General features: G+C 39.4%; 2 protein-coding genes across 2 annotated transcripts; both read right to left on the bottom strand.

The window, feature by feature from the left end:
* Window positions 1-264: 264 nt before the first annotated feature.
* LOC144057109 (uncharacterized) lies at window positions 265-4,319 on the bottom strand. Its single transcript, XM_077574372.1, has 6 exons — window positions 4,208-4,319; window positions 3,847-4,009; window positions 3,675-3,758; window positions 2,934-2,984; window positions 2,819-2,857; window positions 265-925 (listed from the first exon to the last, which is right to left on the bottom strand). Exons 2-6 carry the CDS (start codon window positions 3,964-3,966, stop codon window positions 863-865), a joined length of 357 nt encoding a protein of 118 aa, XP_077430498.1. The 5' UTR covers window positions 3,967-4,009; window positions 4,208-4,319; the 3' UTR covers window positions 265-862.
* Window positions 4,320-7,219: 2,900 nt separating this feature from the next.
* On the bottom strand, window positions 7,220-16,929 carry mst1 (macrophage stimulating 1). The gene is made up of 18 exons (XM_077574052.1): window positions 16,696-16,929; window positions 16,058-16,202; window positions 15,816-15,931; window positions 15,629-15,743; window positions 14,651-14,787; window positions 14,461-14,581; window positions 14,281-14,399; window positions 12,698-12,872; window positions 12,191-12,321; window positions 11,881-11,983; window positions 11,657-11,793; window positions 11,524-11,556; window positions 10,777-10,891; window positions 10,535-10,612; window positions 10,313-10,459; window positions 10,104-10,210; window positions 8,341-8,480; window positions 7,220-7,480 (listed from the first exon to the last, which is right to left on the bottom strand). The coding sequence occupies exons 1-18, from the start codon at window positions 16,745-16,747 to the stop codon at window positions 7,319-7,321; spliced, it is 2,133 nt and encodes a 710-aa protein (XP_077430178.1). The 5' UTR covers window positions 16,748-16,929; the 3' UTR covers window positions 7,220-7,318.
* Between the last annotated feature and the right edge of the window lie 125 nt (window positions 16,930-17,054).

Genomic DNA, 17,054 nt, shown 5'->3' with positions numbered 1-17,054 from the left:
AACCGAAAAAGGTGGGGGGGAGTAAAATTGCCCATAATAATGATTTGAGGGGATCGTGTAATAGCAAAAATTTAAATAAAATAAAAAACAACATATTTGCCTGTTGCCAGGCAGACAACGGAATAAAAGCTTTTTGTTTTACAGTACTGTATATAGTTTTTGTGACAATTTTCTCAAGTGGTGTCCTGTGCTAGTAAAAAAGTTGGGAGGTATTCAGATTCCAAATGAAATTTCAGGATGAACTCAAAAAACACTACATCCAGATGAACTTTGACCTTTTATAAACATTTGCTGTTCTCTAACAATGAGTTGAAGGGCAAAATTCGCAACAGGTGTTGTGAATCGTCAAATAAATATCCCGGTCGATTACGATTGGACGGTCCTCGTCGTCATGCTGTTCACACTCGGACATCATGAGACCGAGACAACACGGGTGCTTATCCTGTCACAGTTCACAGTATTCAGTTCGGTCTTGAAAATGGGGAACTGCTTGAGCTAACAGCATCATCAGCAGGTTGAAGCAGAGAAACTGGAAGAGTCACAGAAAGGCACACGAGTGGACGGCCTTGGAAGTTAACACGTTTTGATTTTTTCCATTCAGCTCCTTGTTGTGCAAAGGGTTGGAGAAGATCACCTTCAGTTCACCTGTAAAGGCTTTTGTGCATTTTACGTTCATCCCTAAACATTTTGTAAAAAAAAAAAGTGTATCGGCTTGACTCAATAAAGGCTTGGAACGGAATGAATGAATCGAATTTTCCAGTTCCCAGCAAGCTAGACAAATCCCTCCAAAATATCATAAATTAATTCCAATCATCCCAACGGAATGTTGTTCTTCTGGCCAAACCTCGAGGTAGAGTGACAATTACTGGCCTTCCTCATGAGACGAAAAGGGCTCGGACCGCGCGGGAGCCGAGTCCGAGGACACCTGCGGGGAAACATCAAAAAGCGAAGAAAAAACATCATGTGACTCAATCGCCGAAAAAGTGAATCAATACAAGACGACGCAAAAATGACTTATTGCTAGTTTCGCCGAGAGTCCGTTATGTCAGGAAACCGAGGCAGCCGGATGAAGACGGCGCTAAGCTCGGTCCGTCCAGTCATTCTTCCCCTTTTCACGCTCGCGAGGCTCAGAAAAAGGTCGAGATTCTCAACGGTTTCACTTCTTCAAGCGGCTTTGCGGATGTCTTGGAGCAGACAGTGAGTGATATGTGGTTGGTTTTGGGTTGTGCAATTTCTGTTTCATTCACAAAATGAGCCAGGAACGTTTCTCTCAATCACACGACAGAAATGTACTGTACAGAATTTTTTTTTTCCATTTTCAACCTCGGGCAGCATGGTGGAAATGTAGTTTTGAAAAAAGCTGATGCTAGCATGGTGGAAATGTAGTTTTAGAAATTGCTAATGCTAGCATGGTGGAAATGTAGTTTGGGAAATTGTTAATGCTAGCATAGTGGAAATGTAGTTTTGGAAATTGCTAATGCTAGCATGGTGGAAATGTAGTTTTGAAAAAAGCTGATGCTAGCATGGTGGAAATGTAGTTTTGGAAAATGCTAATGCTAGCATGGTGGAAATGTAGTTTTGGAAATTGCTAATGCTAGCATGGTGGAAATGTAGTTTTGAAAAAAGCTGATGCTAGCATGGTGGAAATGTAGTTTTGGAAAATGCTAATGCTAGCATGGTAGAAATGTAGTTTTGGAAATTGCTAATGCTAGCATGGTGGAAATGTAGTTTTGAAAATGCTAATGCAAGCATGATGGAAATGTAGTTTTGGAAATTGCTAATGCTAGCATAGTGGAAATGTAGTTTTGGAAATTGCCAATGCTAGCATGGTGGAAATGTAGTTTTGGAAATTGCTAATGCTAGCATGGTGGAAATGTAGTTTTGGAAATTGCTAATGCTAGCATGGTAGAAATGTAGTTTTGGAAATTGCTAATGCTAGCATGGTGGAAATGTAGTTTTAGAAATTGCTAATGCTAGCATGGTGGCAATGTAGTTTGGGAAATTGCTAATGCTAGCATAGTGGAAATGTAGTTTTGGAAATTGCTAATGCTAGCATGGTGGAAATGTAGTTTTGGAAAATGCTAATGCTAGCATGGTAAAAATGTAGTTTTGGAAATTGCTAATGCTAGCATGGTGGAAATGTAGTTTTGAAAATGCTAATGCTAGTATGATGGAAATGTAGTTTTGGCAATTGCTAATGCTAGCATAGTGGAAATGTAGTTTTGGAAATTGCTAATGCTAGCATGAAGGAAATGTAGTTTTGGAAATTGTTAATGCTAGCATGGTGGAAATGTAGTTTTGGAAATTGCTAATGCTAGCATGGTGGAAATGTAGTTTTGGAAATTGCTAATGCTAGCATGGTGTAAATGTAGTTTTGGAAATTGCTAATGCTAGCATGGTGGAAATGTAGTTTTGAAAAAAGCTGATGCTAGCATGGTGGAAATGTAGTTTTGGAAAATGCTAATGCTAGCATGGTAGAAATGTAGTTTTGGAAATTGCTAATGCTAGCATGGTGGAAATGTAGTTTTGAAAATGCTAATGCAAGCATGATGGAAATGTAGTTTTGGAAATTGCTAATGCTAGCATGGTAGAAATGTAGTTTTGGAAATTGCTAATGCTAGCATGGTAGAAATGTAGTTTTGGAAATTGCTAATGCTAGCATGGTAGAAATGTAGTTTTGGAAATTACTAATGCTAGAACATGAATACTCGCTATAAAACAAAATAATCAGCACCACAAAGTCAATGCTTGACCGAATGTCCAGCCATAATCAACTGCTTATCCTGTCAAATCTCGTTGATAGTATGAGTGTCCTTACCTTTTGCTCTTCGCTCCCTTTTTCAACGATTTTCTGCAGCTGTAAAAGTGAATCAGACATGAGTGAGGTGTACCTGTACAGATACTTTCACACAAATCTACGTGTTGCTCCACACCCATTTCCTCGGTCGCCCCCGTGGTCGTCTTTGTCCAGCGGGCTCGACTTTCTGACAACGAAGAAAGATTGACAGGTAAGTTGAAGTACTAATTTAGAAATATATTCATTGAACTCACTTGTTCAAAACAAACACACCCCTGATGGGACTTGAACCCACAATCCCTGGTTTAGGAGGCCCGCTTGCGAATATCACATGACCAAATAAAGACGAGCCGTGATTGGTCGTTAGCTGAGCCCACTGCGATGTCATTTTCAGCTGATTTAAAATGGCGGCCTCGGAGATGGACAAAAAACGATGGACTGTTTAAGACTCGTGTGCTGTGTTTTGTTTTCTAGTAAAGGTTTTACGTTATCACGCGAAAGTTTTGCATTCATAAAGTATGACTAACGTGACTTTGCTTTTATCACATCACATTAACATCAACAAATATGTTTTTCATTATTTCACAAAACATTTGCATCTTCAAGCCACATTAACATGAATGAAAGTACTGCGAGATCTCAAAAGTTTTACATTTTCTCACAAAAGTTTTGCATTAAAAAGCCGGCTTAACCTAAATGATTTTTTTTTTAACAAATAAAGTTTTCTCAAAAGTTTTGTTATGTTGAAGTTTTTTAATCAATTTTCTTGCACCTGAATAAAAGTTTTGCAATAATTTTCTGTTAGTTCAAGTATTTTTTTCTTTCATGTCCTCTTAATAGCTTCTTTATTTATGTGTCACTGCAAAACAAACCTAACCTTAAGTGCAACTTTGGGGCTTTTGTTCTTGCTGCCCTTGGGTCTTCCTCTTGGTCGCTTTGGAGTAGGAGGTCCGAGAGGCTCCTACACAGGAACATTTACAATCAGAACTTTATTTGGATACCATTTTCACTTCTCAATCAGCCAATCGGTGACCTTATGACCGTCCTACCAGCTGCTGCTTGCGTGGACGGCCTCGGCCTCTGCGTTGCTGAGACTCGTCAGCCATCTGTGGGGGGGAACTCGGCCGGGGGGGAAACGCCGGCTCTTTGGGTCCGCTGCTGCTGCTCATGTTTTGGAGAGCGTGAACATCAAGACCTGAAGACTGGGGGCGGCTGGAAACAAGTCCAAAAATAGCACAAGCACAATTAGCTCTACATCTCTTTTTTTTTTTAAAGGGCTCACATCATTTGCACCATGCGCGTTTTACCCCAACGCTAATAAAAGTTGCACGCGAGTGCAACAGGTGCAAAAGTCAGCTCTGTCAAAACAAATCGAGTGAAACGCGCGCACAACAAATCAAATGAACTTACCACGAGTGTCTTTGCAGCTTCACCTGGTGGATGCTGACACCCCGCCGACTGAAAACTTCTCCTGTGATGTCCCCCTCACAACCCGACCGGACCACCCACCCAAACCCACACACGTACACGTTCAGTCGCGACTGGAAGCGGGTTGCAGCGTAACAAAGGGGGCGAGGAGGGTTGTACTGTAAAGCATGTTACAACCTACACGGGGAGTGGCCAAAACGTAACCACGCCCCCCAAAGGGTCTTAGGGTTAACTTACTTTCTTTATATTTTAAAGATATAAATTAAAATGCTCCGCAAATTGTTTTGGAGCCAACAACTTGCTAGTTTTTGTTGTTGAATGTCAATAATTTATATTTCAAAGTTGTTATTCCTGTTTTGTTTTGTTTTAAATTTAAGCAGACCAGATTAATCGATCATGATTGGGTGTCCAAATGATTTTGTAACTTGTGACGATGCCAAATACCTCATCGACCGAACTGCCAAAAATGATGCTTTTTGCCCCCCTCATTATTTAATAATAATCTGTGACTTTTTGGGAGGTTTAAATGTCAAAAGATGAAACAATTAAGCTACATTACACTTATTATTTATTTGGCAGCATTTATTTTTTTAAATTAGAAAAAGAATGATTATTTGTTTTCCAAGAAGTGTGAGTTTTTACGAGAGGGGACATTCATACATGACCAACCTGAAACAAATCATTCATTTTAAATATGACTAAAGTGAAAGTGAAAGAACATTTCGTTAGTTCTTGGAAACATTATCACCCCCCCCCCCCCCCCCCAAAAAAAAAAAAAAAAAACTTCATTATGTTTACTGAAAGTGGAGCAGTGCGTGCTGCAGAAATTCTTTTTGGGACTCCTGATCTTGAGGTTTATTTAAGCTGAATTCCGTGGGCTCATCGCGGCGCGTTGCACAAAAAAAAAAAAATCCTCCTATAGAACTAGAAAGAATGTGCAGCGCATACAGTGGGGCATTAGGCACAAAGGCGTGTCTTTAGAGGTTGAGGGGCCGCCATCAAAAGACCGACTCAAGAGGGATTTCTTTTCCAGGGAGTGAAGCGGGAATGGGGAAGGGACTTGCTTTGGAGCTCCAATCAATTCCGTCAGGGAAGTTAGTTGGTGCGTACAATAAAACAGAGGTGGGTGTAAGTTACACACAGCGGAGGTCCTTCATAAAAACATACAGTCATGATGAAATACAATTAAAAAGAATTAAATAGCATACAATTCATTAGAACTGTGAGTAGGCTACTGTTGTATTGTCAGCCTACACGTTGTTGCCGAACAATTTGTGTTTATTCCGTTGCTTAAAGGGTTAAAATGCCATGATGCTAATTAAAGCTAGCATTAAGCTATCACTTCCGGTCTAAGCAGTTGTTTGGCAGGTGTCATTCTCTAAAGTTGTTGTTTTTTACTTGACAGTAAACCTGAAGTGGGAGTAGCTTGAAACTTCTTTTTTGAAGAACTGTTCACTGTTTGCCAAAGTTTGGACTTGAGTTCACTGTCGCCATACAGCGCAAGTCAAGGTAGAAATAAATAAATAATAAATACATTCGGTCGGTTTCCAAAATCGGTTTCCAATTGTATTTACGTTACAGGCTGCATTTTTTCCGCCGTTTTTTATTTATTATTTTTTTTTTTTACTATTTTGTCAGGCATAAAACATTTGGCTGTAGCCCTGCACTGCTCCAGTGGCAGCAAGTCATTGTAGAGGTAAAAGATTGAACAACATGAAGCATTTGCTTGCTTAAAAAAAACAAAAACAAAAAACAAAACGGGGCTCTTGCAACTCTAATAATGTTGAAATCATTTGAAAATATGAGCACTGGCAGAGATTTATACAAAGCAAGTTTTGTAGATTAATATTTATCCGTTTCCTAACTATTGTTAGAAATTATTTATATGATCAGTGTTTTAACATAAATAAATATAAATAATTATTCAGAATAAAAGAAATCTGAGCAAATTGGTTATTTCAGAAGTGTGTATTAAACTGGTTGCCCGTCACATTAAACAGTAGCCAAGAAGTTGCTCTTATGTGTAAGGTCGGGAACTCCTGATTTAAACTGTCCTGCAAAATAACTTTTTAATTTGACATTATGCTGATTTAAAATTAATAATAATAATTAATAAATTAAAATAATAATTAATAAAAAAAGGTCTAGGAATTGTGTGGGTTTATTCCCTGTAAAATTACAAATTTATATTAAAATGTATATTTACAAGTCTGACTGTAAATTTGTTACTTTTTAAACCTCATCCCATTTTGTTTACTGCGCTCAGTTCTAAAAATAAAAATTGTGCAGTCCTTTTATGCTATTTAATCCTTATTTCCAGTTATATCATTTAATCATTTTTCATTGCTATTTATGTCATACAAATACTTTTACTGAAGTAAAAATTTTTTGCACACATCTGTCCTTTTACTTAAAAAAGTGAGTGCTTCATCCACCACTGTTAGTTTGTGAGGGGCGCGAGGGTGCGGAAGGATTAGTGAACGCCAGTCAAATTCTGCTCGCAATTTTAACGCTCCAAACGCCCCGTTAGGCAAGTGAGTCAAATCATAAGTCTCAAGTCTTGGCCTGCAGGTTTCCAGCAAGCGACTGTGGCAAAAATCAAGCAGATCAAGTTGCAGCCTCGATCACTTTCAAGAAAGTCAAAAGTTATGACTCAGGTTAAAGCAAGTCATAAAATATTGCTCTGTCACAAATATTGGCGGTGTGTAGTGGTAGCTTGACTTACAAGCGTGCCAACTTTTCAAGCCGTTGCTTAATTAAAAAAAATTTTTTTTGCTGTATATTGCAAGCCAAAATTTGAACATCATATATGTCATCACTCAAAGTGCTGTATGAAAAATCATTGGGCACTAATTATGGGACTGTAATACCCTCGCATATGGGCAAGGAGAGCCCATCTGTTGATTGAACGGGACAAACTCAATCAAACTCAACTTGAAAAACGGAGCCGCAAACTTGATAACGAACCAAAAATAAACTCACAATTCAAAGAACCACTGTTTATCATCGTTTAATGTAATAAGCGCTCCTAAAAAATAAATTGGCATCAAACATCACAACGTCAAAGAATCCATTTTTCCTTTCGGCGTTTGTCTAAGCGAAGCCCATGACTTTCTTGATCCAGTCCACGTAGACCGACACGCGGATGAAGATGCTGGGTTGGCCCGGGTGCCCGCAGCGCCGCATGGGGATGATCACGCCCTCCAGGACCCAGCAGTCGTGATTCTGGCACGCCAGCGGGCCGCCGTAGTCCCTCTGCGGGCATACGTACAGTGGATATAAAAAGTCTACACACCCCTGTTCAAATGCTTCTGTGATATTGGAAAAAAAAAAAAAAAAAAAAGAACATGTTCTACTTAATTAAAAACACATAATTTTTTTTAGAGAGCTAAAGGAGGATAAACAACTGATGTAATGTGCTTGCATAAGTGTGCACACCCGCTTAAAACTGGGGATATGGCTGCGTTAAGGATTTATCAATCACATTAAATGGGAGTCAGCACACACCTGCCACTGTTTAAAAGCCTACTACAAGGCTTTTTTTTTTTTTTTTGCTCACTAGATGTTTATTTGAACTGGAAACTGTTCGGTTTCACATTTGACGTGTGACCAACTTGAAAACCAAAGAGCTGTCGAGGGGTGGAAAACAATTGTGAAGCTGTGAGAAGATTGAAAGTTTGTAATGTTTAGAAGAGGCACAGTCCGTGTTTTGAACACAACATGCTTATTGTTGTGCAATTAAAAAAATAAATAAATAATGGATTTAAAAAGGTGGTTTTTTTTTGGGGGGGGGGGGGGGGGGGATATGGTTGTATCATTGTTAAATTTCATATTTTTGGGGGGAAGGAGCGGTGCAAATGTGTCAGGCTGTGAAGGCATCTTTACCCACCAACCATCCTTAATTGGGTTTAGGTCTGGTGGTTCTGAAGGGGCCACTCAAAGCTTCTTTGGTTGATTTGGGTCTCATTGTCACGTTGAAACATGGAAATCATCTTCATCTTTCGAGCAAGCATCTGAAGTTTTTTGTAACCGAGATTTGATCCCACATTTTTTGTCTGTGGGTCGCGCCCCTCCCCTTTCCCTACTATAACTGCAACTATAAAGATTTCACTCACCTCGCAGGCTCCGACCCCTCCCTGGAAGGAGCTGGTGCACATCTCGTTCTCCCGGACCCGACCTCGGAAGTATCTGTTGCACTCCTTATTCCCGAGCACCGGTATCTGGGCCACGTTGAGGACGGTCTCGTCTCCGGTGCCTGGAAAGGAGAGCAAAGGAATGACTTGCATAGAAGAAGAAAAAATAGCAGCAACCATCTTTTTGTTGAATGGCGTCAAAAGCTTTGTCACAAGACAGTACGAGGTGGGACACTTAATTAGGTACAACTTTGGTGAGCGACCTGAAGGTCAACATTTCAAAAACAGCTCATAGTGAGCATTATTATACACATTTAATGTTGAGTGACCCTGCACAAAAACAAAACAAAACACTCAAATCATCTTTCCCTGTTGAAATGAATGGAAATACAGAAAATAGTGTTTCATAATATTGTACAGGTATTTTATAAAACCTAGAGTAAAAACATACCGGTAATTAAATAGTATATAACAAACATGGCCACCAGGATTACCGAATGAACAATACTGAGCTCTCTCTTGAAAAAAAAAAAAACACACAAAAAAAGAAGAAAAAAAACATGGCCACCAGGATTACCGAATGAACAATACTGAGCTCTCGAAAATAAAAAAAAACACACAAAAAAAGAAGAAAAAAAACATGGCCACCAGGAGGTAGTATACGGAAGCGTATTGAATTCATTTGAAAAGAAAAAAAAACAACTCCTGTTTTTCTGACAAATTTTTGGGGGGAGCTTTGTTTTTCTGAATATTTTTTTCTGTTTTACTGAATATTTTTTTCTGTCCAAAAAAATATTCAAAAAAACAGGCTGGAAAAAAATATTCAGAAAAACAAGAAGAGAAATTACTCAGAAAAAAACAAGAAGAGAAATTACTCAGAAAAAAACAAGAAGAGAAATTACTCAGAAAAACAGGGGAACAAATTATTTAAAAAAACTGAATTAAAAAAAAAAACAGAAAAAAAATAGTCAGAAAAACAGAGCTGGTGTTCTGTTTTTCGGAGTAATTTTTTTGGACCTCTTAACCCCAACTGACTTGCAGACTCGCTAATAGCGGAATCGGACACTTTCCCGCATACCTCCATATGCAATAACATGGTCATGCTTACTTACTGGCTCTCAATAAAGAAATGAATGTGTATACTGCATTGTGGTTTGTTCTTTAATCTCTGAGGGAAAACCTTTAAAAAAAATATTCGGAAAAACAGAAAAATTATTATTTTATAAAAAGGAAAAATTACTCAGAAAAACTGAAGAAAATATATTTTTTAAAACTGAAAAAAATACTCAAAAAAACTAATTTTTTTCTCTTGATAAAACCGAAAAAAAAAAAAAAAACAAGCTCCCCCAAAAAATTTGTCAGAAAAACAGGACTTTTTTTTTCTTCAAGTGAATGCAATACGCTTCCGTATTCAACACAAACAAAGAATAAAATGACTTATTCTACAACTACTGTAAGATGCCACAATATTAGTCATTATTTGTCAAAGATGAAGAAAATATTGTTTCATTATCTGCCTACATCTGTTACTTGTTCAAATAGCCGTTGCTTCTAGAGCTGTCACTATCGATGCTAACAGTAGCATTAGCATGTCAATGGCGTTTTCCATTACATGTTAGCATTAAACTCACGGGCCCTTCCTAAGGCAACATTGTTTGGTTGTTTTAAATACAAAATCGGGCAATCATACATCGAAGCGCAATCGTTATCGTCCATCTTATGTTTCATGTACTATTATGACTTGCCTCTGGTCTCGCCCCATCCTGCTATCTCACAAAAGGTCCCCTCAGCCACGATGTAGCGCTCAGGAGGAAGACAGATCTGAGAGACGCGCTCGTTAAACTGGGCCGGGCTACAGACACAAAGAGACAACCGTGTCAGATGGAATGCGTTATGTGAGTGATTGTGTGTATGTGGAAAAAAAAGAAAAAAGAAAAAAAAAAAGTTTACACACGATTCCAGCTGCAGCATGACCAGCTGAGACTCGGACGGTCCGCAGACGATCTTGGTGAGAGGGATGGTCTGCACGCCGGGTTCACCGTCCTGCGGGTCACGGTACAAGGTGCCCATCATGGCCGAGTACCCGGGGAGATCCACGTAGCTGAAGGCACACAATAGATATATCAGTTATAAATAAATAAACAATATATATATATATATATAACCAAAGCATTACCAGGAGGAGAAACACTGCTTGGTGCTGATCACCCATCTGGCGTCCACCAGGGTTCCCCCGCAAAAATGGTTTCCTTTCCTGCCGAGGAAGAGTAAAATGTGGTATGGCTGATTGTGTTTTTCTCGTTAAAGTTCCTCTTAAAGGAAATACGTTTACTCTCACACACACACACACACACACACACACACACACACACACACACACACACACACACACACACACACACACACACACACACAAACCTGTCTCTCAGGCTAACCGTCCACGGCGAGTTCCCGGGTATTCCGTTTACGATGCGTAACCTGGAATTCTGGAAGCGGTCCTCTCTCTTTCCACACTCACTGAACTCAACTTTCTCTGTGCGGGAAAATATGTTGTTAATACAGTAATGATCACGTCATGTATTATAAACATGCATCCATTTTCTGTAGCACTTGTAGTCATTAGGAAGGCAGGGGAGGACTTTGATGTTTTTTTTATTGCAAAAAATATTTCTGTATAATATTGTAGTTTCTTTTAAAAAGTGCACATTAAAAAGAATGAGGCTTTTTTTTGGTCACATTGCATCAATTAAAAGGCCATTTTGTATCTGGTGTACCTGTGATGACCACCAGGGGGTGTTATAAGAATGACACATGGATACTTTTCATTGAGGCTCACAGCTCACACGTACTTTTATATTTCTATTTTATTTCTTATGTGTTAAAAAAAACACGTAGAATATATATTGACATTTTTGAAATATGACTACAAGAGATACGGAAAATGGATGGATACACAGTAGTACTATGTTGGCATTAGCATTAAGCTAGCAGACTAAAAACATTGTCCATTGTGTTTTAAATCTACAAGGTGTAATTGCCATAGTTTTATGACAATATGGAAGTGGCATTAAACAGCAAAGCAAAAAATACATAAAAAATCATCAGAACACCATTTTGTAGCTCAAAGCACCGTTGTACAATAAAAGTATGAATTCAATAACATACCCACTGGTTCCGTGAGCGGTGTTTTCTCTCCAGCTGTTTGAAAGACAAACATATTTTTTTTGCAGAAGTTTTGCTGTCAATATACATTTTTTTGTTCTTTAAAAAAACAACAACAAAAAACATCGTTGAGTACCGCACTGCTTGATGGCACAGTAGTCAAACTCGGTTTTGGAGTCGATGGTGTAGCACCACGGACCGTGTTGGTCCCCGTCTGGGTTACGACAGTAGTTCTCGGTCAAGTTGGCCTCGGGATGCGTCCTGGGGTTTATTCTGGACAATCAAATGCTAGTCACTCGGTGATACGGAATGAGCCGCCATCTTGACAAGAAAAAAACCCAAAAAAATAAATATGTATACTTGGTGCGATGAGGCATGTTGACGTTCCACTTTTGGCAGGTGATGCCCTTGCGAGTTTTACGCACCATGCCTCGGTAGTTTCGCCCGTTTTCATGGTAGCAATCTGAAAGGATTACATCACAGTGATGGAACCAAAGCTACAATAGCGCACTTTCGGAACTTGAATAAACCATTGAGAGCATTTTTTCAATTCTCTCTCTCTCTCTCTCTCTCTCTCTCTCTCTCTCTCTATCTATCTACCTACCTACCTATCTACCTGACCCACCCATCCATCCATCCATCCATCCATCCATCCATCCATCCATCCTACCCTCTGCGTCAATGTCATCCGCACAGCGCTTGATTTGCAGGCAGAGCGCAGTCCTCATCTCCGGCACGGACGTGAAGCACCAGGGGGCCTCGGAGCCATCCGGGTTGCGGCAGTAGTTCTCCTCCAAGCCCCTAGATGGCAGCAATTGACCTTTTTAAAAACATTCTTTCTTTTCTAGTACGTGCTGACCTTGCTACCCCTTGTAAATCCTCTGTTTGTTTTTCCTCAGGCATGTGGTTTTGTGTGTATTAAATTAGAGGCACAAAATGGGGCCACAGACAGATTTAAGTTATCATTCACTAATTTAGATTTTTTTTTTTTGTTAATCAGTTCGCAATCGTTAGGAAAGCTACGGGAACAGAATTTAAATGCACAAAAGTCCAGTCAATGCTAGCTAGCAGTTGTGACCATCTTCTGTCTGTATGTATGAAAGGCCAAGGTGAGTAAAACGTGTCAGAAAAAAATTAAATACAGAGTAAAGTAACAGTATAAGTATTTGACACTCACTTGCATTCATACGTGTTGGGGTAGAAGGGATGCTCGTGCGGATACTGCCCGTCCCACCTCTGGCAAGGGATGCCCGACGTGGTCTCGTTGACTCTGCCGCGGTAGTCCTCCCCGCGGCCGCGGAAGCAGTTGGTGGTGAAGCTGGAACGCTGACGCTTCTCCACGAGCACCTCAGCTGAGGAGAAATCGCGGACGAGAGGAAGCTTGAAGGTTCGTATGATGGACAAGTGACTTTTTAAGGGCCTGTATTCAAATATGTTTTATTATTATATAATTCATATACTAAAAATAATAATATTAAAGATAAAACAGAAAAACAAGCATTTTAATGTAAACAAAACATTTTTTTAAAACTGTTAATAATAATAATAATAATAATAATAATAATAATAATATGGATGGATGAGAATAATAATTATAAAAACAATAGATGTGAAAATTAAGTAAATTAATAAATATTTTTTTAAATCTGTTTAACACACTAATAACAATTATTATATTTACTGTTGACAAATACAAAATAAATGTAAAACTATCCTTTTAATTTAAAAATAATTAACAAAATGATAGACGCAGTTTTAAATTAAATAATATTTTTTTAATAATCAGTAATAATAATAATTGGGCTTTATGGTGATATTTTTTCAGAATGTCAAAATCAAAGTAATTGTGAGCTTGTGTTTCTGACTAACAACTACGACAAAAGATGGCTCAATTGCTCCAACTTCCCCACCCCCACCCATCCCAAGTGGTCAACAGTGGCAACTCCAAAGTTGCAGCTTGTTGCACAACTCCTGTTGCAAATTTGGGGAAAAGTACATTATGAAGAAACTACATGTTCCAATCATCTGTAACTAATCATATTATCATATTTACATTATGTTTGATGCTAAGTCACTAGAAACTACAACTAACACAACAACAAATTTAGACATGTACTATAACTATATTCACAAACATATATTCTAACATATTTATGTATATATTCTAAAACAACTAATCTTCGAGTCACTTACAATAGTAGTAATAGAAGAAAAAGAAGTCTATTCTTCTTTGTTTGTGTCAGCATTACTGTAGGATTATACTGCCTCCCGGTGGAGGAAATGAGAATGAGCAGCACAATGAAACCAATTAGTGGCATCTAAATAGGAAAAGATGACGATAGATTATTTTTATTTTAACATTTTAAATTGGGTGACATGTTATTTTATGAATTAAAGGTCAAATTAAAGCTAAAGACAATGCTTTTGTAAATCACTGATAAAGGGGGTGCCAAGGTTATTATGATTAACAAAAGCTAATCTAATAAGTAAAAATAAAAATAAAAATAAATATGTTTGCGAATGAAATAAAATTAAAACGAGAGTGCTTTGAAAAGAATGAAAACTGAAATTGCATTTTGTGTTGATAAAACTAACAAAAAAATATCTATTACTATAGCGAAATTGTCCTGTTTCCATCTTTGTTAATTAAACCCACTCTAAAAACAAACCGACTGAATAAAAAAAAAAAAAGAAGTCAAAACGACATCCCAAAAACTGTAACGCCATCGAACGTTATGTTCCGTATCCGAGCGATCTTACTGCACTTGCTGATCTCGCAGCTCTCCCGCTCCACATCCGGGTCGGTGGTGTAGCACCACGGCACGGGCGAGGCGTCGGGATTCCGGCAGTAGTTGTCGTCCAGACTCTTGTCGGGGTACCTGAGGGAAGGACACGTCGCATTGAGACGCGGCCCGAACCAAACGAGGGACGCGTGCCTACTTTTCGGGCTGGTAGATGTGCTGGTGAGGGTACTGCTGGTCCCAGCGTTGGCACTCCCTGCCGCTGGCCGTGTGGTCCACCTGCCCTCTGTAGTCCTCGCCGTTACATGTGATGCACACATCTGCGCACAATCACACGCTGTAAAAACATCCTACAGTACACGTTGAGGACTCAAAAAAGCACATCTTACCGTCTTTGCACTGAGGGATGCTGCAGCTTTCGTACCGCCGCTCGGGGTCAGTGGTGTAGCACCACGGGCCGATGCGATCCCCGTCGGGGTTCCGGCAGTAGTTGAGCTCCAAGCCGTTGCTGGGCGACGGAGTCCACCTGAACACGTCACAATTCTGTTAGACAACAGTGGGCCAACTGCACGTTGGTCATTAACTCATTCACTGCCATTGACGTCAAAAATTCATTTGAATTATTTTTTTAGTTTAGTTTTTTCCACTTTTGTTAACACGAGTATGAAAACCTAGAATTTTTTTAATTGTACATTTAGAACAGATATAAAATGTATGATTAATCGTGAGTTAACTATTGAAGTCATGCGATTAATTACAATTAAAAAATGTAATCGTCTGACGCGATTTAAAAAAAGAAAAGATTATTAAAAATTAGGAGCATCAGGCGATTTTTAATCACAATTAATTGCATGACTTCACGAGTTAACTCACAATTAATTACAAATGTTATATCTGTTCTAAATATAGAATTTAAAAAAATTCTAGGTTTTCATACTCTTGTTAACAAAAGTGGAAAAAAATGTTAAAACTAATAAAAACAGTTCAAATGATTTTTTGACGTCTACAACCATCAATGGCAGTGAATGAGTTAAGAATCATTTCAAGACTTAGAGCTGTCGCTAAGTCTCAACTCAATTTTATACTTATAAAAAAAAATTAATTAAAAAAAGACTTTAGCATTAGCTTCTCCATACTTTCATGTTCCGTCGTTAGAATTAGGGCTGCGCATGAATCGGTGGTGACTCGTGACTAGGCCGTTGAAAACGAATGCTGAATTAGAATTTTTGGATTCGAGCCAGAATAAGTCATGGCATATTTCGGTCAAACGTAAACGCAGCTTTGAGAATCACAAAATGGCGTCGTCCTAGATCTCAATTTCGATCCCCAAAACGAGAAATCGTTCAGCCCTACGCGGTCCCGCTCACCTGTGATCGTGAGGAAACTTGGACCACCACTGCTGGCAGGTGAGTCCGCTTCGAGTAGTGAACACTTTCCCTCGGTAGTCCTCGCCTTTACCCACGATGCACTTGCGAACGTAGACTGCGCATCAAACACACACACACGGTCATAAAGATACGTTTGTGTTTATTTAACATTGCACATCTTTCTTACCTTTTTTCTCGTAAAGGTCGCAGTTGACGTTGCGCTTCACCTCCGCGTTGCTGCCGTCGCCGACCCAGCGCAGGTGTTTGCACGTGGCCGTCGGCCGCGTTTCGTAGTTGAACGCTCTGGTGGACACATTTATACGATGTTTATGTATAATATACACACAAATGTTGAATGATGTCCGCTGCTAACATACAGTGGATTTTATTTCTTCTTCGCTTTACAGTATATACAGTAGTAGGCTGTACCTGCAGTCCAGTGAGAGCGAGCACTGAGCGGCGCACTCCTCCACGTTGAGGACCAACAATGTGACAACGTGGGCCGAGTTCCAGGCTTTGGGGACCAGTTCTCGGCCCTCCGAGCGCTGGAAATCATTCAGGGGACTGCGGTAACCTGAGTTGAAATGCACCAGACTATAATTCACAACAATATCTACATCGTGAAAAATGATACCAAATATGATTATTGGGACAACTTAATATTGCCTATATGATGATATTATATGATGCATTTCGTGTGTGCGCATTAAGTGGATTACAGGTGGTGTGTGGTATCCCCCCCCCACACACACACACACACACACACACACACACACACACACACACACACACACACACACACACACACACACACACACACACACACACACACACACACACACACACACACACACACACACGCACACACACACACACACACACACACACACACACACACACACACACACACAACCTTTGGACGTCAGACTATTTATTTACATGACTACTGTGTATTAGGCAGTTTCCATGTGTGACAGTCTCTTAAATTGGAATAATATACATACTTTACATCCATAACTATTTCCCCAAAGTGAATGTAAACACATCAATCAAAAACTCAAACTCACCAGCGGCCAGGTCTGATGTCAGAAAATAACACAACAGCAGCAACAGCGGCATCGCTGAAAGACAAAGATTCGCAAACAGTCGTACCACGCGAAGACGTCTCGTTCAGATCTTGTTTCCGAGGCTTAAAAAGCGAGCCGCCCCATCACGAGGAAGACGTAAAACGGAGCAGAGAAGACGTAAAACGGAGCAGAAAAGACGACTGTTTGGAGGGAGAACTTAGAAGATTCTAGAACTTGAAACGCAGGACACTGAGCCCTTATTCAAACAAAGAGGCCTTCATACAAACAAAATCACAGGGGATCAATAAGGTTTACTAATCATTAATCAAGAGTGGCACATCTTTGTCTGCTCACTCGTG

The sequence above is a fragment of the Vanacampus margaritifer genome, chromosome 8, assembly GCF_051991255.1.
Source record: "Vanacampus margaritifer isolate UIUO_Vmar chromosome 8, RoL_Vmar_1.0, whole genome shotgun sequence".
Taxonomy (NCBI): Eukaryota; Metazoa; Chordata; class Actinopteri; order Syngnathiformes; family Syngnathidae; genus Vanacampus; species Vanacampus margaritifer.
The sequence above is the reverse complement of the archived record's forward strand: the minus strand, read 5'-3'. Positions and strand labels throughout refer to the sequence as shown.

Bases quoted from the DNA above. Each gene is read 5' to 3' on its own strand.
- LOC144057109 (XM_077574372.1), bottom strand. From the start codon at position 3,966: ATGAGCAGCAGCAGCGGACCCAAAGAGCCGGCGTTTCCCCCCCGGCCG. The intron at 2,985-3,674 runs GTTAGGTTTGTT...CTTCGTTGTCAG, and splicing joins GCCCCAAAGTTGCACTTAAG to AAAGTCGAGCCCGCTGGACA. The intron at 926-2,818 runs GTAAGGACACTC...GTTTCCCCGCAG, and splicing joins AAGGGAGCGAAGAGCAAAAG to GTGTCCTCGGACTCGGCTCC.
- mst1 (XM_077574052.1), bottom strand. From the start codon at position 16,747: ATGCCGCTGTTGCTGCTGTTGTGTTATTTTCTGACATCAGACCTGGCC. The intron at 16,203-16,695 runs GTGAGTTTGAGT...ATTTCAACTCAG, and splicing joins GACATCAGACCTGGCCGCTG to GTTACCGCAGTCCCCTGAAT. The intron at 12,873-14,280 runs GTAAGATCGCTC...ATTTCTCCTCAG, and splicing joins CTGCGAGATCAGCAAGTGCA to CTGAGGTGCTCGTGGAGAAG.